General features: G+C 42.9%; 1 protein-coding gene across 3 annotated transcripts; it reads right to left on the bottom strand.

Annotated features, from left to right (window-relative positions):
- Nucleotides 1-1,683: 1,683 nt before the first annotated feature.
- Nucleotides 1,684-22,054, bottom strand: nolc1 (nucleolar and coiled-body phosphoprotein 1). Of its 3 annotated transcripts, none has more exons than XM_060925467.1 (14): nt 21,915-22,054; nt 21,443-21,498; nt 21,202-21,356; nt 16,561-16,748; nt 16,341-16,464; nt 12,385-12,491; nt 6,868-7,012; nt 6,653-6,775; nt 6,349-6,444; nt 5,814-6,272; nt 4,855-5,598; nt 3,147-3,262; nt 2,501-2,584; nt 1,684-2,422 (listed from the first exon to the last, which is right to left on the bottom strand). In XM_060925467.1, exons 1-14 carry the CDS (start codon nt 22,023-22,025, stop codon nt 2,264-2,266), a joined length of 2,667 nt encoding a protein of 888 aa, XP_060781450.1. In that variant the 5' UTR covers nt 22,026-22,054; the 3' UTR covers nt 1,684-2,263. The 3 variants fall into 3 exon arrangements, with proteins under 3 accessions (XP_060781450.1, XP_060781449.1, XP_060781451.1); XM_060925466.1 differs by having other exon boundaries at nt 6,868-7,042; nt 21,915-22,053; XM_060925468.1 differs by having other exon boundaries at nt 2,337-2,422; nt 2,501-2,561; nt 6,868-7,042.
- Between the last annotated feature and the right edge of the window lie 690 nt (nt 22,055-22,744).

Raw genomic sequence — 22,744 nt, forward strand, 5'->3', positions numbered from 1 at the left:
CTGAGCAAGAACCACACTTGTGCTGTACGTTTCCTGTGTCTTTATTTTAATGCTTGCACAGTGACTGCTGCACGCAGCAGCATTAAACCACACAATATTGCAGGGTTATGCTTAATATAGTAAACAAGACTTTATGTAAAACAGTGCAGGATTGCTCTCAAAGCTTCTGTTGAGGTGCTGAAACTGCATTGTGGCCTCATGACTGGTCTTAGTTTGCATATAGAGAGCCTGCTCGGTGTAGAAATGATTCATGAAAGACTCTCAAATAAAGGTTTTAATGGCAACACAGCATACGATAAACTTCTCTATGGGGAAATAAAGATCTAGGGTACAGATACAGAAGTGAAGCAATGGCATTATATATATATATATATATTTTTTTTCCATTTGCATAGAAAAATACCTGAACAAAACAGACAAGCTCTTCTGCCTTCTCTTGTATGTCGTTCGGATAACATTTTTACCATAATGTTGCCAAGATTAGTTTAACACCTTCACATTTTTTTCGAATTTCACTTAATTTGTGCTTCATATTCTGGGACATGTTTCTAGGCAGTCCTACCCTCTGTCCTCTGCACGGCTCTCGAGACGAGGACCCAAGAGAGTCCAATGCCACATGGCTCCAATCAGAAAAGTCACAAGGACACCGATATGTGTGTGAGATGGTGATTTGGCCTGAGGTGCCGTATGAAGTTTGGTGGATGTGTGGTGAAGTGTTACTGAGCAAAACTCCATTCATTTGAATGGGGCCAAAAATCAATGGAAGCCTATGGAGGTAAAAAGAGATGCGTGAAAACCCAGGAAAAGACGAGTGCAGGTCTCAGATGAGGGGATGGATCTGTGCAGAGACTTGGCCTGAGACATCAAGTGAAGTTTCTTGAAGTTTGGTCACTTGGTTTAAAAAAAAAAAAACTGATGGAGAGTGAAAGTTTTTCTTCTGAAACAACATTCATTTTCAATGGGGCCAAAAATCAATGCAAGCCTATGGAGGAAAAAGGGATGAGCAAAAAGAAAGGAAAAATATGAGTGTGGGTCAGAACCGATTGCATGTATGTGTCGGGGGAGTTGGCCTGAAGTATCACATGACATTTGGTGCATCTGCGATGGAGCGTGTCCGAGTAGGACGATTCAATTCATGAGCCCTATTCATTCTCTGTGGGGAAAAAGAACAAGAGAACGGGCATGTTGATCCAAAAACTGTATACAAGCACACTACACCACATGAGTACACACTCATGACTGGTCTTAGTTTGCATATAGAGAGCCTGCTCGGTGTAGAAATGATTCATGAAAGACTCTCAAATAAAGGTTTTAATGGCAACACAGCATACGATAAACTTCTCTATGGGGAAATAAAGATCTAGGGTACAGATACAGTAGTGAAGCAATGGCATTTTATATATATATTTTTTTTTTCCATTTGCATAGAAAAATACCTGAACAAAACAGACGAGCTCTTCTGCCTTCTCTTGTATGTCGTTCGGATAACATTTTTACCACAATGTTGCCAAGATTAGTTTAACACCTTCACATTTTTTTCAAATTTCACTTAATTTGTGCTTCATATTCTGGGACATGTTTCTAGGCAGTCCTACCCTCTGTCCTCTGCACGGCTCTCGAGACGAGGACCCAAGAGAGTCCAATGCCACATGGCTCCAATCAGAAAAGTCACACGGACACGTGTTAAGATTGAGTCAGGTTTTAATTACAAAACGCCCCCATTGAATACATGGGAGGGGGACAAAAGCAGTACAACAGTTAAATAAGACTCAAAATCACCACACAATGAGCAATGGCTTCTCATGGATAAGCTGCTGCACACAGGATATCTAATGTGATGATTAATATTGAACTGATTTAGCGTCCATGAGCAAGCCTCACACCATTCAACTTCTAACAGAGATAAAAGAAACCATCCATCCATTTAATGTCCAGAGTAAGAAATTAAATAACCGCTTTATTCGCTCCATAAAAAACTAATTCTAAACAAACTCGTGAGCCAGACAAAGAAAATTTCACCAATGGAAGTACAATGTAAAGACATGAGAAACGAGCTCACCACCTAGTGGCTAAGAAAAGAAACTGCATCGAACATGGTTGCGTCTCTGCTCAAAGCTGGACCGGCACATTGTTAATGATGACCTGAGCACAGCACTAATACACTGCAGTGGTCTGGGTGGCCAAGTCTTATAATACGACACCACAGTGTTGGAGAAATTAGTCCAGGTAGTTGAAGGTAACGTGGTGCTTGGAAGTTCAGCTCTCAGTCACTGTCAAATTTGATGGAGTTGATGGTGGTAGAGATGGTGCCTCCCCTGTAGCTGCCACGCTTCTTTTTTGTCTTTTCGTGTCTGAAGGACTTGCCTTTGGTGTGCATCAATACGTTGTTGGCCTTCTCGCCCCAATCTCCCTTCGCTCCCAACTTGAAGAAAAGAAAACGGTGTCAAACTGGCGTTGAAAACAAACCAATAGTACGAGTGTGTAAAATGGGTTAGCCTACCTTGGCTGTGAAAGAGTTATCAAACAGGCGTGGGTCAACCTCAATCTCCTCGTCTCTTATTCTACGGAAAGGAGCATTGCCATTCTTTAAAGGACACAATGGAAGGACAGACAGAAAGGGGAAAAAAATGCTTAATAACCATGCTTCACTACAGTTCTTCTGGAAGTGTCGGTTGCAAGTATTAGCAATTAATTACCACATCACTTGAGTACTTTGTGACTGAAGCCCAGTCACAAACATTTAATACTTCCATCCAAAATAAACTTCCAAGCAGCAGATACTCCACAGCTAACGCTCGTTTCGCAGTCCATTAAATCTAAACCAAAGCTGTACCAACTTGCTTACTTCAGCTGCCATGATTTAACATCCAGCAGTGGGTCATGCAGCTCAAAGCTGCTATAAAACACCACAACTTGTACCGAGCATCACACCCACTGCACTCATTGTGAACGACCCAAACACAGCGCCCCAAATTAGTTTGCCCCGTGTGTTTACTTGAAAGCCTTGACTTTGTACTCAAATACGTAGGAAGATGTAAGAAGAAACAAACAGAAGAGGCATAATAATGGCTCTGGTGCACTCACGCAGAGGCGTTTGAAAACTAAAAGCTTAGATACACTCTCCAGCCTGTAATAAGCAGTCTTACCTTCTGTTTGGCCTTGGGGAAGGAATGAGGCGTGACGTTAACAGGCTTTTTGTTCTTGGGGGTTTTCTTTGACACGTCTTTGTCCTCCTCCGTCCTCTTCCTTTTGCGGCCAGTACCTGTGGGTTTAAAAAAAAAAAGAAAGTAGTTAGGTGTACGAGTGGCACTTCGGAACAGAAGATCTCATCTCATTATCTCTAGCCGCTTTATCCTGTTCTACAGGGTCGCAGGCAAGCTGGAGCCTATCCCAGCTGACTACGGGCGAAAGGCGGGGTACACCCTGGACAAGTCGCCAGGTCATCACAGGGCTGACACATAGACTCAGACAACCATTCACACTCACATTCACACCTACGGTCAATTTAGAGTCACCAGTTAACCTAACCTGCATGTCTTTGGACTGTGGGGGAAACCGGAGCACCCGGAGGAAACCCACGCGGACACGGGGAGAACATGCAAACTCCGCACAGAAAGGCCCTCGCCGGCCACGGGGCTCGAACCTGGACCTTCTTGCCATGAGGCGACAGCGCTAACCACTACACCACCGTGCCGCCCGGAACAGAAGATATAATTACTAATTCAGCCAGTTCCGGTCTGAGTAACTGGCAAAACAAGACAGTGAAAATCATTTTGTCCATAATCATCAGCCATGAGGATTATGGTTCAGTAGTGAGAGACCATGGAAACGCTGTTCATTGGCGTCACCGGGACAATGGTTATTCAGGCCATTTACTTGCATATGACTAGTAGGATTTAAGCCTGGCATATGATCCTCTAGTTAACAGGAAATAGAGACAGTGTTAATTCCAGTCAGTCATGCCAGCTTTCCTCTTCAAAAGCTTTTTCACAAGCTCACCAAATCCCCTGCTAATGCTACTATTCTTCAGTTCTGGCAATTTGGAACGAAATCAGAAGTTGGGTGTTCAGTGTAGACACTTGTTTCATTAGCTTATTGCGAAGTCTTGAGCTTAATAGCATCACGCTTTTTGTTAACTGGAATTGCCAAGACTGCAGTGATGCCACAAGAACCTAGCCTGGGCCCGCCCATCCTAAGCGTGACGCAACACGAGGGCCTGTTGCGAGCTTAGTCTGGCCAGGCAAGCTATCTACAGCTCTTCCAAGCTCCCGGAAAATCGGGAACCAATCAACTTTGAGCATCTCCAACGGCCCTGGGTAGAGGCGTGTTCAAGGCAGTGACGTAGTAGAACTGCGACCGGAAGCCATAGATTGTTTACAGAATCTATGCCGGAAGCGCTTCATTCACATCACGAACATGGAGCAGCGGCAAGCCTTTAACACAGCGGTAGATGCTGTATTGAAAGCATTCAACGGGAAGTTCTCATTGAAAACGGAGCAAAGAGCAGCCCTGGAGGTATTTATTGAAAGGAAGGACGTTTTCGCCTTGCTCCCGACCGGCTTCGGTAAGAGTTTAATCTACCAGTTAGCCCCGTCGCGTCACATACGTCAGAGGAAAGAGTGATGTGATTGGTTTAAGCTTCGTCACAGCCTTTTCTGGCTTTGACCAGTAGCAAACTGAGGCATTTCAGGGAGGCGGGTCAACCACGGGCTCTGGGAAACGGTTGGGCTTAATATCTTGGCCAGACCAATAGCTCGGAGAGCTCTGAAGTCGTGTTAGCCAGACTAACAAGAACCAGTACTGTGGTTGCTACGAGCATTTAAAAAAAAGACTAGAAACAAGGATTTTCGTTACCATTTGCTGGAGTAGCAGTCGGTGTCTTGGACGTTTTCACCTCCTCCTCTTCCTCAGATGAAGAGCTCTCTGACGAGCTGATCTCGGGCTTTGCTGTAGCAGTTGGTTTGCTTTTTGCAGCAGGTGTTGTTTTTGCTGGTGCCTTTGTGGTCTCCTCTTCTTCATCAGAGCTGTCTTCACTCGAGGACGACGACTCTGCGGCCTTCGAGACGGGCGTCTTTGATGCAGGGGTTTTGGGAGTTGCCGTCTTCCCGTTGGTCACAGCAGGTTTGGCCGGTGTTGTTTTGGGAGCTTCGGCCTCTGAATCCGAGCTGTCTGAAGAGTCAGAGCTGCTGCTCTCAGCCTTTTTAGTGCTTGTTGGAGTCACGGCAGGCTTAGAGATGGCAGCAGGTGTTGTGGCTTTTGCAGTAGGAGTGGCGCGCGCTGTGGAGGACGCAGGTTTAGCCGTTTTAGTTGCTGGGGTCTCATCTTCTGAGTCGGAGCTGTCACTGTCCGAGTCTGAGCTGCTCTCGGCTGGTTGAGATTTGGGTGGTGCTGGTTTAGCGGCAGGAGGCGCAGTAGCTTTCTTAGGTGGCGCCTCTTCATCAGAAGAGCTGTCGGAGTCCGAGCTGCTCTCTGCAGGCTTGGATGGAGTCTTGGGTGTAACTGCAGTTTTCGGTCTGGCCGCTGGTTTGGGCGTGGTTTTCGGCGTTGCTGTTTGGGCTGAAGGTTTGGCAGGAGCCTCATCTTCTGAGCTCTCAGAATCTGGTGGGGGAGAAAAAGAAAAAAACAAAACCCAGAATGATAGTTGATTACAAAAGAACCAACCTTTCAAACTCAAAAGACTTGAGACATGTTGTAAGCTAAGGAAATCGGACAAAATGGTGCACCTCCGAGAGGAAAACTTCAGTCTTGCATAACAAATGGTGTCCTATAAACAATCATTAACACCCTCAGCAAAGAGGATCTCCTGTTCTCACCCGAGCTTGAGGACTCAGCTTTTTTTGCAGGTGCGGCCTTGGCTGAAGGAGTCTTAACTGGGACGGCTTTAGCAGCTGGTTTGGCTTTGTCATCCTCGTCTTCAGACTCCTCTGAACTAGAAGAGGATGACTCTTCTGCAGCTTTAGGAGTTGCAGCTTTAGGAGTAGCAGTTTTTGTTGATGGTTTCTCTGCTTCATCATCTGAATCGTCAGAGCTAGATGACAACTCCTGGTTGGCAGGGGTAGCCTTGGCAGCTGGGACAGCTTTCGCTGGTGTTGCCTTGGTGGCCGGCTTCTTTGCCGCCGCCGCCTCCTCCTCTGAGCTTGATGAGGAGTCATCTTCCTCCTCAGCAGGAGCTGCCACAGTCTTCGTGGGAACTGCTGAGGCCTTAGCGGGAGCTGCTTTCTGTGGAGCAGCTTTGGCAGCTGGCTTCTCTGCTTCATCCTCTGAGCTTGAATCTGTAAGACCAATCAGTTACCATGAAAAAACTTCAGAAAATACTGATGAACTAACTGAAAAGGGGGTCTGTCGTACCAGAGCTGTCCGAACTGGACTCATCCTTCTTGGCTGCAGGTTTGGGAGTCACAACCTTCTTGGCTGCAGGTTTGGGAGTCACAACCTTTGGAGGAGCTATACAGACACAAAAAGAACTGGGTTTTACAATACGACTAATATCTCAGCCATCCAAGTCCCTTGCATCGAGTAGGAGTTAAGCTGATAAGGCATCACTACTCATCACACAGCCTTACTTATTAACACTAAACAATCATATGAAAAGGAAAGAAAAAACAAAAAAACACTGCACTTAAAATAAAAGTCTACTTATCCAAACTCTTACCAGGGGCTTTCTTTACTTCCTCTTCCTCCTCACTGCTATCCTCACTGCTGTCTGACGAGTCCTGTTTAGGTGCTGGAGCAGGGGCACGCCGAGCTGCAGGTGGTGGTACCGCACTGTATGGACCTACAAGTGAAAAACAAAACCTCAGCCATGCTGTAAAGTAGCTTTGTTTCCACGGGGTCCTTTCATCCTCTCCCTGGTTCTCAAGTCAGTACCTGTTTTGGGCTTCTTACTGGGTGGAGCCTTGTCCTGCTCATCTGAGGAATCATCGCTGCTGCTGCTATCATCTGGTGCTGAAGCCTTCACCGGGGCAGGGGCTTTTACTGCTGCCTTCACCGGGGCAGGGGCTTTTACTGCTGCCTTCACCGGGGCAGGGGCTTTTACTGCTGCCTTTAATGCACAAATCAGAAACGCATTCAAATTTACTGAAGACGTGCTTCCACCTTCAAGACGCATCAGAAATCTGTGCGTTCCTGCTGTCATAGCCGGATGTTTGAACCGTTCCACAACACTATCAAAATACTTAAAGCAGAGACACAGAACCTTTATTTTTAAATAAAATTGAGTGGATAGTGTCTCCATCCTTGACTCTTGTATGCTGCATTAAAATCCACCGCAAAGTTGGCATGCGAGCTGCCCCGCTGAGCTAGCCATGCCTGAGTGACCGGTTTTAAGGCCGAAGCCTTTTACAGCTGTAGTCAAAAGTCATATAAATAAAAATTTACGGTGAAAGTAAGAAATAGCGTTACCGACTTGCTCAACTAAGACTGATTTGACTTCATTGATTGTGGGTCGACTCTCATTAAACAGGGATGAGTGTGGCTTGTGATGAAAAAATCTGAAAAATTAGCCGGGGGTCTGGGGGCGAAGCCCCGGTGCGGGCCCAGGGGGCGAAGCCCCCAGGAGCTCATGGATTTTAGAGATTTTTTTACCCTAAAAACCATTTTTGTCATCAAAATTTTACAAATGATGTTGAAATACCATACCCTGTTTGCTTACAAAATTGACACTTATACAAAAGTAGAACTCTCAAGTGCATACATTACTTAAACTTTCATTTGATAAAGATCAACTACACCTATGTAAAGGAAACATTGACATAGGCCTTTTGTAATAATAATAAAGTTAAATTTATATAGCGCCTTTCAAGAAACCCAAGGACGCTTTACAATAAGGAATAGGCACAAAAAGGAATAGAAAACTGCGTTGCTATGGAAAAATATGACCACTAGAGGTCTCCCTTGCCCCGTGGCAATGACAAAACAGCACAACGCAGACCCCACCCTACCCCCCTAAAATTTTCTCAACGGATTTGCAACAAAAAAGGTCCATTTTAACTGAAAAAAGCGGAATTCCGCCAAAAAGCGGAAGACTCTCATCCCTGATTAAAGCAGCATAGGTGCTATAACTTATGCAACATACATGCATTTTCACTGATAAAACGTAAAAGGCTCATTAAATAATCAGATGAACTGAGACGACACATTCTGAAGCAAATTAAATAATCTTATACCGCTAACTTAAACACACAATACAAGTTGCATGTATTAATCTAAATGCAGGTAAACAACGAGCTGTTTTTGTTGTTTTGTATCCAAATCAGTGTTTTCCCCAGAAAAAAATTAAAGCCCTAAATTCTAGCATGATAATACACAGACAATTGAGTGCCAATGGCGTGAAAGCAAGCGCCAAAGGCGCGAAATGAAACTAGGGGGATCCGGGGGCATCCTCCCCCGGAAAATTTTTTGAAAATCGATGCTCTCCGGTGCATTTTCAGGGTCTCAGAGGTTTTAGATACATGATTATAGGATAGATTTTACCAGTGTTTCAATGATTTCTGACCTAAACAGTATTAATGTAAACACATTTGAAATTTCACCTTAAAGTTCAACATGCAAGTTAAACTGTTTCGTTATAGATTACTGAGGTATACGATAGATTGAAAATCTACGGGGATCCCTTAATTATCTATGATCAAGTAGTGTTGTAACAAAAATGTGCATGAAAATATGAACAGTGGTTTGCTCCATCTTATGCAATCCAGTGAAGAGAATCGATCATGACCTCCTGTTGATCACAAAGGGATCTGAACCCAAGACCTGCCACCTTAAAATAAGTTGCTGTATTACTATAACTAATGATTTGGAATGTTTCGGATGCAATTACCGTAAATATATGTAGAACTAAGATGCACTGAAAAAAGTAAGGCAACTGCATATTATAAAGTTTAAATTTTGGCACTTTATTAAATGGACTAGATTAAGATTAAAACATATATTTAAAGGAAAAGAAAACTTAATTTCTACAGTTTAAGTTTGCAGAAAGATTATGTACTTTTAAACACATTTCATGAAGGGAATTTGTTTAGAAGTGTCAAATGTAGCATAATTGCGAATAATAACGATAAGCATATTTGGCAGTGTGATGTCACTGTAAGCCTTTAACAAAAGAATAATCCAGAGCCTTCTTTTGTTAAATGGATCCCAGTGACATCACACTGCCAAAAATGCTTATGATTATTATTTGAAATTATGCTGTATTTGACACATTTGGACAATTTCACTTTGTGTGTTTATAAGCGCATAATCTTTCTGCAAACCCAAACTAATGAATTAAGTTTTCTACTCCTTTAAAGCAGATTAATTCTCCTTGGCTTTTGCTTGGCCCAATGTTGGGCAGCCCTCTCATAGTCCATCTCGCGGTCATCCATACTGATGTGGATCAAATTGTCCAGCAAGTCTTCTCCTAGCTTATTAAAGTCAGTTGGCTTTCTCCGTCTGGTGGGGGACAATATAGGCAGCCAACGAGATCGCTTATAATGAATTGGAAAATTCATGTCATGTCTGACGTTTTCTTTCGATGTTTTTATTGGACGGTTTGAACATGTGATCTTGACACAGCCAACAGGTTACAGTTTGTTTATATCATACCACGCGGACATATTACTTTGACAGAATCAACACAAACATTGGGAAAAAAAGACCGCTTGTTGAACACGTATCAATCAATATGTAAATGGTTCTGTTATTTGCTCTCCTGTTGTATATATCTAGTTACTTGTGGGTATGAAATTTAACGTATTGGTATACACTTGTGTTCAAAATAATAGCAGTCCAACACGACTAACCAGATCAATCACTGTTTTTGGTGGAAATTATATTACTACATGGCAAATAATTTACCAGTAGGTGTAGTAGAGTCATAGAAAACCAACAGACCCAACATTCATGATATGCATGCTCCTGAGTCTGTGTAATCGAATAATTAAGTGAAAGGGACGTGTTCAAAATAATAGCAGTGTGGAGTTTAATTAGTGAGGTCATTCATTCTGTGAAAAAACAGATGTCAGTCAGGTGGCCCTAATTTAAGGATGAAGCCGGCACATGTTGTACATCCATTTCTCTCTGAAAACCTGAGAAACATGGGTCGCTCCAGACATTGTTCAGAAGAACAGCGTGCTTTGATTAAAACGTTGATTGGAGAGGTAAAACGTATACTGTAAAGAAGTGCAGAAAATGATGGGCTGCTCGGCTAAAATGATCTCCAGTGCTTTAAAATGGACAGCAAAGCCAGAGAGACGTGGAAGAAAACAGAAGACTACCATTCGAATGGATCGAAGAATAGCCAGAATGGCAAAGACTCAGCCAATGATCAGCTCCAGGGTGATCAAAGACGGTCTGAAGTTACCTGTGAGTACTGTGACAATTAGAAGATGCCTGTGTGAAGCTAATCTATCGGCAAGAAGCCCCCGCAAAGTTCCACTGTTAAAAAAAAGACGTGCTGAAGAGGATACAATTTGCCAAAGAACACATCGACTGGCCTAAAGAGAAATGGAAAAACATTTTGTGGACTGATGAAAGTAAAATTGTTCTTTTTGGGTCCAAGAGCCGCAGACAGTTTTTCAGACGACTCCCAAACACTGAATTCAAGCCACAGTACACTCTGAAGACAGTGAAGCATGGTGGTGCAAGCATCATGATATGGGGATGTTTCTCTTACTGTGGTGTCGGGCCCATTTATCGCATACCAGGGATCATGGATCAGTTTGCATATATCAAAATACTTGAGGAGGTCATGTTGCCTTATGCTGAAGAGGAAATGCCCTTGAAATGGGTGTTTCAACAAGACAACGACCCCAAACACACCAGTAAACGAGCAGCATCAGGGTTCAAGACCAACAAAATGAAAGTTATGGAGTGGCCAGCCCAATCCCCGGACCTTAACCCGATAGAAAACTTGTGGGGTGACATCAAAAATGCTGTTTCTGAGGCAAAACCAAGAAATGCAGAGGAATTGTGGAATGTTGTCAAATCATCCTGGGCTGGAATACCTGTTCACAGGTGCCAGAAGTTCTCAGAAACTGTGGTTATACAACTAAATATTAGTTTAGTGATTCACAGGAATACTAAATCCTTAAGATTTTTTCAGTTTATACAGTAAATATTTGGAGTTTGTAATGAAAAATGCAGACACTGCTATTTTTTTGAACAGCCCAATGTTCATTTTTCTTCATGTTTTGATGTAGAATATAATGTGCAGTGTTCCCAATGCATGGAAATAAAAACTATTATAAGGATTTGGAGCTTTACTCACGTTTTTAAACACACTGCTATTATTTTGAACACAACTGTAAATCTAAGCGTATCGGCAGGCAGAGCAAGCGTGTCGGGCCCGATACGCTAAAACGCTTTGGGGAAAACCATGCAAATGAGAGTCGGAGCTTTCCTGTCTGTGTTCTTGCTTCTTGAAGGCCGATCTTGTGGCTGACTGTTTTGAAACAATCTGATTTTCAGTTGTTCATTCGCTTCTTCCACACAAGGGTGAGATGGCAGCGATATCCAGTTTAGAAATCAGATGACTGCTCCACTCATTCTCTCCATACTGAGTACTCCGCCATTACTGCTTAGCTCAGGCAATTACTAAAACCCGGGACAGGACGTCACTGGTTTTAGCAACAACCGCGGTGAGGTCACTACCCGAACGATAATGTCCCCTGTTCCATCCTGGGTTTTAGCAACAACCCTCGGCTCACGCTCCAGGAGAACTGGTGCAACTGAACTCACTTTAAAAAAAAAATAAAATGCTTTCCTTTTCTTGTTTTATTTTCCTTTAATTGTTGGTACTGCACCCTCTTTCAATACGGGCTTATAGCCAACGCTCAACAGATCAGAGGTCTCGTATGAGTCTTCAGTAAAATGTGCAGAGCAGAGGAGAGGCCACTTCGTAGGCGCCCAATGTGCCCGTGAACTTCTCGCAAAACGCGTCCAAATCTTTGCAGTTTGAACATTCTTGGGCCATGAATGCAACGTAAATCCACCTTCTGTCGTGTTGCTGCGCCCGCCAGCAACACATCTACGTGGCATGGCGATAAATTGGCTCAAAATGGAGGATCGGAGTTGCAGTCAGCTCTGTGTTTTAGTATAGCGGAAATGGCGATGAGACCGATAGACTTCCTGCTGTGACGTTACGGACGTCAAGGTCATTCACTCAGACCGCTACCTATATAAATCACTTTAATCGTAAAAATGACTATATTAGATTTATTGTTAACGCTTAAAACTATTCCTGTGCCATTCTTGAGGTCTCAAGGCATTTATAAACGAAAGTGAGGCCGTGGTTCTGCATATACGCTTTCACAGAATGTCTCAGAAAGCTACATGATTCATCAATGGTGAATGAATCCCTGAATGAACATCCAAGATTATGGTGTAATATTTAAAGTGGAATCCTACCTTTGCTGGAGCCTCGTCTTCAGAGTCACTTGAGGTTTCTTCACTACTGCTGCTCTCCTGCTTCTTCTGAACTGGGGCTTTAGGGGTGACAGTCGTAGGCTTGGCTCCTGAGAAACATACAACTTATTGATTAATACGAGCTAAATGGTATCAATCCACTGAGCAGTGCGTTTGAGTGAGCAAAATTCAATATTTCATTACAACCTGGACGTTTCATTTATTGTAAAGCATTTAATTCCGTACCCCATTTAAAGTAACCTATTCGGAGCAACTTGTTAAACATCCTTGCACTAGTTTAAATATGCCAGTGTTGGAAAAATACCATTTAGATACAACCCTTTAAGTTGTTAGTCCATAACAAAAACATATAGCACATGGTTTTAGTACTTTGTTGAAGATAAGTACAAAATGAGATGACAAGTCTTTATTGAAGCATAATACAATAAAAGGTTGATTTGTGTCCACGGCTGCAAAACAAAATACTTTGTGTGATTATTTAGATAATTATTACTTTTGCCCACCTCCACATTCTTTAAAATAAAACGTGAAATTTCATGTTTATAGAGGCTTTGCATTGTCACGTGGACACCCCCCCCCATAGCAACAGTAACTATGCTGCCACAACAGGAGGCAGCTTGTAGTGCTTCGTTCAGACGAGTTAGTTGTTACTGATCGGTACGGGAAGGTTTTGCTGCGTTTTTGGATGTGCAAATCGTTCTGAACAAAAAGATCTCAGATTTTTTTTAATTTACCAAAAGTAATTCATCGATGGGGGAAAAAAATAATTGAGATTTCTAAACACACAGAAGAGAAAAATGGCTCGCAAACATTCAGCAGGACTCTGTGTTGAACAGAGATCAAAAACCCTATAGTATGCTCACTGAGCCCATGTTTACATTAGACCGTATCAGCGGATCATCAGATTAACGTTTTTAAAACTATTAGTGTGCACACAGCAACACCAATACAAGATTTGCGTGCACATAGCAACGCCAATACACGGATACGCTCGGCTCCGCAGGCATCCTGCGCTCCAAATCACTCCACCCTGAACAGCGAGTGCCCTCTGGAGGGTGCGCACTCCGGCCCTGCGCAGCTCACAGAGCGCGCGAGTGAAGTGCACAAGCTGTGATTCGGGACTGAGCCGCTGTGTGTGTGATCCCAGCGCATATCACTTACTACTTGCAGGTGGAAGGATGGCAAGCCTAAAGACAATCATAACTACACAATGGGCAGTATTTGCATCAGTATTTGCAGTATTTTCATACTTTTATACTCTTTAATGAAAGGTGATACAAGGCGGAAGTCCGCGCTGTTTTTCAGCAGTCGTGTCACATGACCAACGCCAGCGAATCAGGAAGGTGGATGTCACAGTGACGTTGTCCAACGAGACGCCAGCTAGAGCTCAGCACAGCGTATCCGCATATTCTGAATGTTTACACAGCACCGGAGCTGACACGATCTGGATTGAATACATGGACGCTGGCGGATTCCCGTTTCCCGGGGTTTCCAGGCGGTTTAATGTAAATGGACAGTGCATCCGCGAAGAAAACGAGACAGATACGGTCTAATGTAAACGTAGCCTTAATTTAAAAAAAAAAAAAAAAAAAAAATCAGAACTGCAGCGAGATGCTCATTCTTATAGAGTTAACATGAGCGTAAGGGACAAAGTGCAGCGAAGTGCTCAAGCTTGTTCATGATACTGTATAAAAATGAGCACCTTGCTGCACTTTCTATGTTTGCGAGCCATTTTTCCCCTTCTACGTTTAGAAATCTCTCGGTTTTTTACTCCCTGATCATGGATGCAAACGTCACGCCTTTTGGCGGATGCCGCCTTTTTCACGGCTGTCTGGGGGACTTGTGTGAATCGTGCAGATCCGATGAGTTGTTTTGGGGGGGGGGTTTGGAGTGTCTGATTATAATTTCATCAAAGTAAATTCTGTATTAAAATTACTAAATAAGCAAATGCCGTTACAGTCCATGAAACATAGGAGGTATAAGTATGAGAAGAAAACAGTAAATCAGAAAGCTGCGCACGTAAAGCCAATTGGCTGCGCGCCATTATCTGCTGCTGGCTGCACTTCACTGCACGCGCAAGGATTTCCATCAATCCAACGCAAGTTACGCAAGTTACATAATTGGCTTTACATACGCAGCTTTCTGATTTCCTGTTTTCTTCTCATACTTATACTTCCTATGTTTTATGGACTGTAACGGCATTTGCTTATTTAGTAATTTTAATACAGAATTTACTTTGATGAAATTATAAATCAGACACTCCAACGCCCCCCCCCCCAAAAAAAAACTCATCGGATCTGCGCGATTCACACAAGTCCCCCAGACAGCTGTAAAAAAGGTGGCATCTGCCAAAAGGCGCACCATTTGCATCCATGCTGATGATGAATTACTTTGGGTAAATTAAAAAAAAAAAAAAAACTGGTCATTTCATTTCATTCAGAATGATTTGCATATCCAAACACGCAGGACAACCTTCCCATATCTATCAGTCACAACCAGTGTTGGGCACGTTACTTTCAAAAAGTAATTAGTTATAGTTACTAGTTACTTTTCCCAAAAAGTAACTGAGTTAGTAACGGAGTTACTTTGTCATAAAAGTAACTAATTACCAGGGAAAGTAATTATTCCGTTACATTTTGTTCCCCCTCAAAAAAAAAATCAAATTCAATTAGTGTAATCATAATAAAAGTGAATGTTAAATGTGTTTAATGACTGAAATGGACACTTAACAGAACCAATTAGTAATGTTATCTACACTATAATATTTTTGTGGGACAATGTGAGATAAGACATCTATCAAATGTAATATATTTTTGTAGTTATTAAAATTGTTACTAATTACTGGCCACTGATGAGGACAAACGCTTTGTTCCTCGACATAATGTGCATTGCACGTAAACACTCTTGCCTTTTATTTCAAGTAATGAAAAGTCCTGGCTGTATTTCCAGTGTGAAAGCGCAGTGCTGGGCTGACCGCTCGCCATCGCTGGGTCTTCCGATTGAAAGAGCGCGCAGTAGTGCAGTAGGCGTGGCCTACCTACATATGTTGTCCAAATCTACTCTGATTGGCTTACTGTGCCGTTGTCTCGTGTCTCCCCGCCCCACACTAAAGCAGAGTAAAGAAAGGCTGAATGAGCAGCGTGCCAGATGAGAACAGCTTTAATAAAGTAACGCATAGTATTTTATTGTAAGTAACAGGAACGGTGTTATAACGATGTAAAAAGTAATTAGTTAGATTACTCGTTACTAAAAAAAAGTAACGCTGTTAGTAACGCCGTTTATTTCTAACGCCGTTATTCCCATCACTGGTAACAACCAACTCAGCTGAATGAAGCACGACAAGCTGCCTCCTGTCATGGCGGCGTAGTTACCGTTGCAGGGGGGTGTCATATGACCGTGCAAAGCCTCTATAGCCCGATTAAAATGAAGAGAAAATAAACATTTATATCAAGCTCAGTGAAAGGTTCATCATCCTGCATGGTCTTTAAGTTAAATGCGTAAACTGTTCCAGGTAGAGTTGTTGCCACGTCATGATTTCACGGTTAGTCATGATGTGTGATCAGACTGCTACCAGACTGAAAATACTGATTAAAATGCGTTTCCATAGATCAAATGTTTTGCAGGATCTTCCCTCAGGATCTATACTATATTATGGCAACCTCCATTTCTCTGCACTGAAGACCCTTTGGCTGTGTAAACATTTTATTGCTGCTGCCACTCCGAGCATGTTCTTAACATTTTCAAACAAACAGCATTGCTGAGCAGGATTACACCAAACCGCTCTCTCTGTTTGTTCAAGGAAAGAAAAAAAAAATCTGCGAAGAACTGTGCACTTAGCAGCACTCTGAGTATGACGTCCTTATATTTAAGTGAAGAGAGAGCCTGTAACACTTGCTAACTGTGTAGTGCCAATCAGGATCATGCTAGCAGCCTTTTACCTCTGGCTGCAGGTTTGGCTGATTCTTCTTCTGAGTCAGACTCCTCACTGCTGGAGCTGGTGTCCTTCTTCCTGGCTGCTGCTGCTGCAGGGGACGAAACTGCAGGCTTCGCAGCCACAACCGTCTGAAACGCCAAATGAAACAAGTGCCAAATTAGAAAGCAGCATAGTGACAAACATGCACCAGCGTTTAGGCAAATCTGCTTAATCTGGTACTTTACCTTTACTGGGGCTTTAGCAGTGGCTTCATCCTCAGAGTCACTGGAGTCTTCACTACTGCTGGACTCAGCCGCTGCCTTCTTCGCCTGCGCTGCAGCTACTGCTTTCTTTGCTGGCGTTGCAGTCGCTGCCTTCTTCGCTGGCACTGCCTTCTTCGCCGGTGTTGCAGCTGCCGCCTTCTTCGCCGGCACTGCAAGTAGGTGCATGTTTGAAGTTATGAACCAAAGCTGAACTTTCAGACAGACATAAACTAACATTGACCTTTAACCTCGGCAACTAACCGTGGCTCTTAAGAAACAACACTGACAAGCCCGAGTTTCACCAACATGCAAAAGTTGTCCAATTTTAAGGGACTGAATGTATAATCAGGTAAGATAAGACGACCGAGGCCTGTCACGATGACAAATTTTGTTGGATGATCTATTGTCTCAGAAACGATTGCGATAAACAATATTATTGTTGATGTCTTTTCAAGACAATTTTATGCCACTCGTAAAATAATAATGATCATGCAAATACACCCTTTCAAAGAACTGTAAACTTTAAGCCAACTTATTCAATTCAACAGCGGAACGTAAAAAAAAAAAAAAAAAAAAGTATAAATAAATAACCTAAAGAAATAAAATAATCAAAGGAAACCACTCATAAAAACAATAAAGAAAATACAAGCTATGGCTCTTAAAAATTGCACTTAAGTAAACATTAACTTGGCACAGGGTAATAAAAAAAAAAAAAAAACATTCTTTTCTTCACAGGCAACATTCTGCCAATGCAGTTTCTCAAAGATTAGTACCCAGATAAACAAAAAGTGCAAAGTAACAAAGCATTGCCAGCTGTCATTTGGATAAAAGTAACAACAATCAGAACGAGATAACATGCAGGCCAGGGCGCAGGTTTGGTATTAACAGTGGTGGGGACAAAAAACCCAATGCCAAACCCCAGTGGTGCCAACTTCAGGTCAACATTAGAGGGTCACAATATTTTGCTCCGTTGTGTGCCACCAAAAGAGTCTCCAAAGTCCAGACTTTTAAAATTTGAAGTTCAGAACTGTAGTAATTCATCTCATCTCATTATCTGTAGCCGCTTTATCCTGTTCTACAGGGTCGCAGGCAAGCTGGATCCTATCCCAGCTGACTACGGGCGAAAGGCGGGGTACACCCTGGACAAGTCGCCAGGTTGTTGGGCTGACACATAGACACAGGGCTGACACATAGACACAGACAACCATTCACACTCACATTCACACCTACGCTCAATTTAGAGTCACCAGTTAACCTAACCTGCATGTCTTTGGACTGTGGGGGAAACCGGAGCACCCGGAGGAAACCCACGCAGACATGGGGAGAACATGCAAACTCCACACAGAAAGGCCCTCGCCGGCCACGGGGCTTGAACCCAGGACCTTCTTGCTGTGAGGCGACAGTGCTAACCACTACACCACCGTGCCGCCCACGTAGTAATTCATGAATAATAATAATAATATGCAATTCATTTGATTAATTGCAAATCTTGCATGTGATGCTTCTCATTCTCCCAATTTGCAAATGTGTTTTACAAGCGAATAACGCATTGACTGTCGGGAGGGTGTAGGTTCCTTTCCCCTCATAAATGGAAGTAAAACCCATCCGGAGCCTTAAACACTGCGTTCCATGAGGCTGGCAGGGGGAGTCGGCTCTCTTCTGTGGGATCTGCAACTAGTCTTAGAATGCTAGTTTAAGCTGATACACTATATTGCCAAAAGTATTTGCTCACCCATCCAAATTATCGGAATCAGGTGTTCCAATCACTTCCACGGCCACAGGTGTATAAAATCAAGCACCTCGGCATGCAGACTGTTTTTACAGTTTGGAGCTGGCCCCTTCCTCTTCCAACATGACTGTGCACCAGTGCACAAAGCAAGGGCCATGGATGACAGAGTCTGGTGTGGATGAACTTGACTGGCCTGCACAGAGTCCTGACCTCAACCCGATAGAACACCTTTGGGATGAATTAGAGCGGAGACTGAGAGCCAGGCCTTCTCGTCCAACATCAGTGTGTGACCTCACAAATGCGCTTCTGGAAGAATGGTCAAAAATTCCCATAAACACACTCCTAAACCTTGTGGACAGCCTTCCCAGAAGAGCTGAAGCTGTTCTAGCTGCAAAGGGCGGACCGACGTCATATTGAACCCTATGGATTAGGAATGGGATGTCACTTAAGCTCATATGTGAGTCAAGGCAGGTGAGCGAATACTTTTGGCAATATAGTGTATGTGATTGCTCTAATGGTAAAACAAGGACGAGAGCTCGAGAACTTTTTTGTCACACTGAAAGGTTACAATTTTACTTGGCAACAGAATGTATCTGAATTCTGATTGGTTGTTATATTACTGCCCTTTTGTTGTCTTCTTGAGCCCAGAGCGGAGAGGGGAGGGAGAGGAGGGAGGGACAGGGTTCTACACAGAAAAGTTTTTAGTCAACCGCTTTCAAATGAACCCTTTCGAAAACCAATCAGTTCAGCGGGTGTGTGTACTCAGTATGTGACATTTTCTAAAAAAGAGGCGGGAGTAACCAAACATTTCTGATCAAGAAGGTGGAGGCTGTTCTGCTTATTACGTGAAAATGTTTTACTTGATTAAAAGCTGTCTGGGCCACGAACAATGTCCACATCACCATCAGGTTGTTGTTTATATGTGTCATGTTACAGGAACTTGGTCAGGGCTCTCTGCAGGTCTTAACTGAAGCGCTTCAAATTCAGGGTTGGCGGGCTGCTAAAGTTTGCAGGCGCTTCACAAGCAGGACTCGGTGCAATATTAGCCAACATTAGCACAATCTGACATGATTTAATAATGTCTGTGTGACTTTAATGAACACCAGTTGTTGTCGGCATCAAGTCGGATTGTTATTTACATGCCACACAAACTTGGAAAACAAACAGTCATATTCGTATGTTGTCGTTTATACACACTGAATACGAACCGTTGTTAACGGATTAATTTTACGAGCTAATCTAACGTTACATTCCTCAAGGACAGTTTGCTAGCTAGCAGCCGGTCACTGCACTGCAACCGCACTTGCTAATTGACACAGTAGCCAAACTGTTTTCGCGACCACGCCCCCAGAGCGAATATTCATGAGTGAATTTTGCATGGTTTCGCCCAGTGGAAACCTACAGTAGCCATTTGTGTACCGCGCACGGAACGTGATTTATTTTTTCTTCTATCAGAAATATTGGTAGGGACATATCGGCTGTCGTTTGATATTGGTAGGGACACATCCATATCGTCCATACATAATTCTACACCTGTGGTCTGTACAACAGAGCAATGTGGCGTTGTCGTCGTCATCTCTTCCCCATTCAGTGGATGCCCTGGCTGGATAACTGTTGCATGCTGGGAGGCCCCGCCTCTGACAGAGAGCCGCGTGAGACGACAGAAAACAGCGCGGTGTTTTATTCGGTCAATGGGTCAAGCTAATACTCTGGTGACTTCCGTATGTAGATGTACAGCGTGTAAATGCCAAAATCGCAGTAAAAATTTTTTTTTAAATATCAAGTTCATTTTAATTTACCGTATGATAAGTCAGTATATCGAATATCGCAATAGGCCTAAGAAGACCTTTATTATCCCATAATGGGGAAATTTCCTGTTTGCAGCAGAAGAGGACACATCAAGCCACGCAAGTAAAAAAAAAAAATAATAATTATGATTACTTTTTAAATTAATATATCTTTAAAAAAAAGAAAAATATACCTACGATAAATACTAAATAAAAAGAATTATGAAGTAGATGAAACACTTATTGCACATATCAGGTGGTCGTAATTGCAAAAGCTAAAATGGCGGGGTGGGTGTGTCTTGGAGCTCATCAGTATTTCAGCCAGTACTGATTTCTGACCCTGACAGCTGTAGTTCAGACATCATGAAGAGATCCTGTGTCCGAAATCACTACACCCTACTGACTACATAGGGAATTACTATATAAAGGACTATATAGTGAGCTCATTGATAAAATGGAGGAGGGGAGGAAAAAAAGGAGAAGGAAAAAAAAAAACCACACAACATACTTTGACACTACTCCGTTGTGCTGTTATTTACATCATTACTGTCGCACGATTAAAACATGCCAGATCAGTCAGCTGGTGGGTTTTCAAAATCATAAATCCATATTATACTAAACGCATTTCCCACATTAATCAATACAAAGTACTCTGCATCTGCTGCATCTTTCAATTCTTTTAAACCAAGGTTGAATCCTTTCTTCTTTGCCGCCGCCTTTTATTAAATCAAATTTGAGGCTTTTGATTAATTCCTCACTCTGCACTATAACTTATTCTTGTATTTCATCTGTCATATTCTATTTTAGCTTATTTTCTGTTCTCTTCCCACTTTTAACTGTACTCGAGTGTCCGTTTATAATGTGTTTCTTCCTCTGTCCGTTCACCCCAACACACTTTCTTTTTCTTTCAGTGTGACCGCAATGCATGATGGTATACTGTATATTACTTGGTTAGTGACCAACGGTTGTACGCTACTTTTCACGGTGCATTGTGGAGTCCACTACATAGGGTGTAATAATTCTCACTGTACGTTCGGACAGCACTACAAAACCGCGACCTCACAGGGAGTAGTGAATGGTTTTTTGGGACACAGGGAGAGTCTTTACCTTGAGGTGTTTTCTGGACAGGCGCTACATCCTCCTCATCACTGCTGGAGTCTTCTTCACTGGAACTCTCCACATCCTGCTTTGCTTTCTTTGCACATGGTCCATTAAGATCAGCACCTTTGGGGACCGCTTTCCGTTTCGTAGCCTCTCGAGACCTAACACATGAGGATCTAGTATTTGTCCAGTCAAAGCAATTGGCAAAAGAAATTAATCCAGTAACCAGGTTGATGCAGGTACTTACTTAACCCAAAAACTGAAGATGTCAAGGAGTCCTTCTTCATTTTGGTCCTGAGGTTTCTAAATAAGAAAGGAGGCATTTGTAAACTCTGAACTTGTATAAAACTGTTGGGGGGGGGGGATAAGTCAGTATTTAAAAGGTGATAGAGATGTGAGTTAACAGAATGGCAGTGTGTTTATAATATTCTTCAGAAAGACAGAAGGAGTAAACACAATATTACACATATACATACATACACGACCCCTATTGAACATGGAACCAATTAAAAGCCCATCACTTTATATTTTTAATATTATATAGTGAAATCATCCGGGTTCCAAATAAAACTGCTCTGTAGCTACTATGTGAGCACGTTGTTGCTCCAGCTGACTGCAGCCACTGTGGAGAAGAAACACGTGTTTCAAACCCCCTGCGCCCCTCTCTCTCTCTCTCTTTAACCCAGCGGCCCACACAAGGCTCCTTCCCGTGTACTTACAACTTTAGCTTGCTTTATAAACTCCTTAGCGGCTTTGTTAAACTTGTTCTCTAAAAGAAACGTATAAACGTGCTGGTAGAGATCACTGGGCACCGAGCGACCCGCCGCCATCTTCACCGCACTGCTGCGCGCGACGGAACACCTCGGTCACGTGACGACGGGAAATGGCGCACAAAAAATACGTCATGGAAGATTTTTCAAAACCCTGTCATTCTTCTCATACAACGCTACTCACGAATTAACTAAACGCAGCGGATGTTTATGGAGCCACAGTGAGGGTTTATTACCTTCTGTTCACCTCAAAGGCAGCAGAGCCGGTTTGGCTTTATAGCGACAGTAATGTGGCCTCCAACACGGCAGGAGGCGCTGTGGTGCGCGGCTAGTGTCAACAACACGACAGCGGCGGCTACAATTATCGACACCTCAACGATCTTTTGGCCGTTGCAAACGTAGAAAAGACTTACAGTATGTAAATTCTGCATGAATAATTACTCAAACTTCCACTGGGGAAAAAAAACCGAGTTGATTCCTGATTACTTAGCATATCAGATCACGTGACACCGTTCCACAGTTAGACACCTTTGACCACAGTTATCGACACTTTTGTCCACAGTTAGACACCATTCCACAATTATCAACACCTTTGTCCACAGTTATCGACACCGTTCCACAATTATCAACACCTTGGTCCAGTTATCGACACCGTTCCACAATTATTGGCAGCTTTGTCCACAGTTATCGACACCATTCCACAATTATCGACACTGTTCCACAATTATCAACACCTTTATCCACAGTTATCAACACCATTCCACAATTATCACCACCTT

Source organism: Neoarius graeffei, chromosome 7 (assembly GCF_027579695.1).
Source record: "Neoarius graeffei isolate fNeoGra1 chromosome 7, fNeoGra1.pri, whole genome shotgun sequence".
Classification (NCBI taxonomy): Eukaryota; Metazoa; Chordata; class Actinopteri; order Siluriformes; family Ariidae; genus Neoarius; species Neoarius graeffei.

Bases quoted from the DNA above. Each gene is read 5' to 3' on its own strand.
- nolc1 (XM_060925466.1), bottom strand. From the start codon at position 22,025: ATGGCGGCGGGTCGCTCGGTGCCCAGTGATCTCTACCAGCACGTTTAT. The intron at 6,273-6,348 runs GTACGACAGACC...TTGGTCTTACAG, and splicing joins GTCCAGTTCGGACAGCTCTG to ATTCAAGCTCAGAGGATGAA. The intron at 2,423-2,500 runs GTAGGCTAACCC...CTTTTCTTCAAG, and splicing joins ATAACTCTTTCACAGCCAAG to TTGGGAGCGAAGGGAGATTG.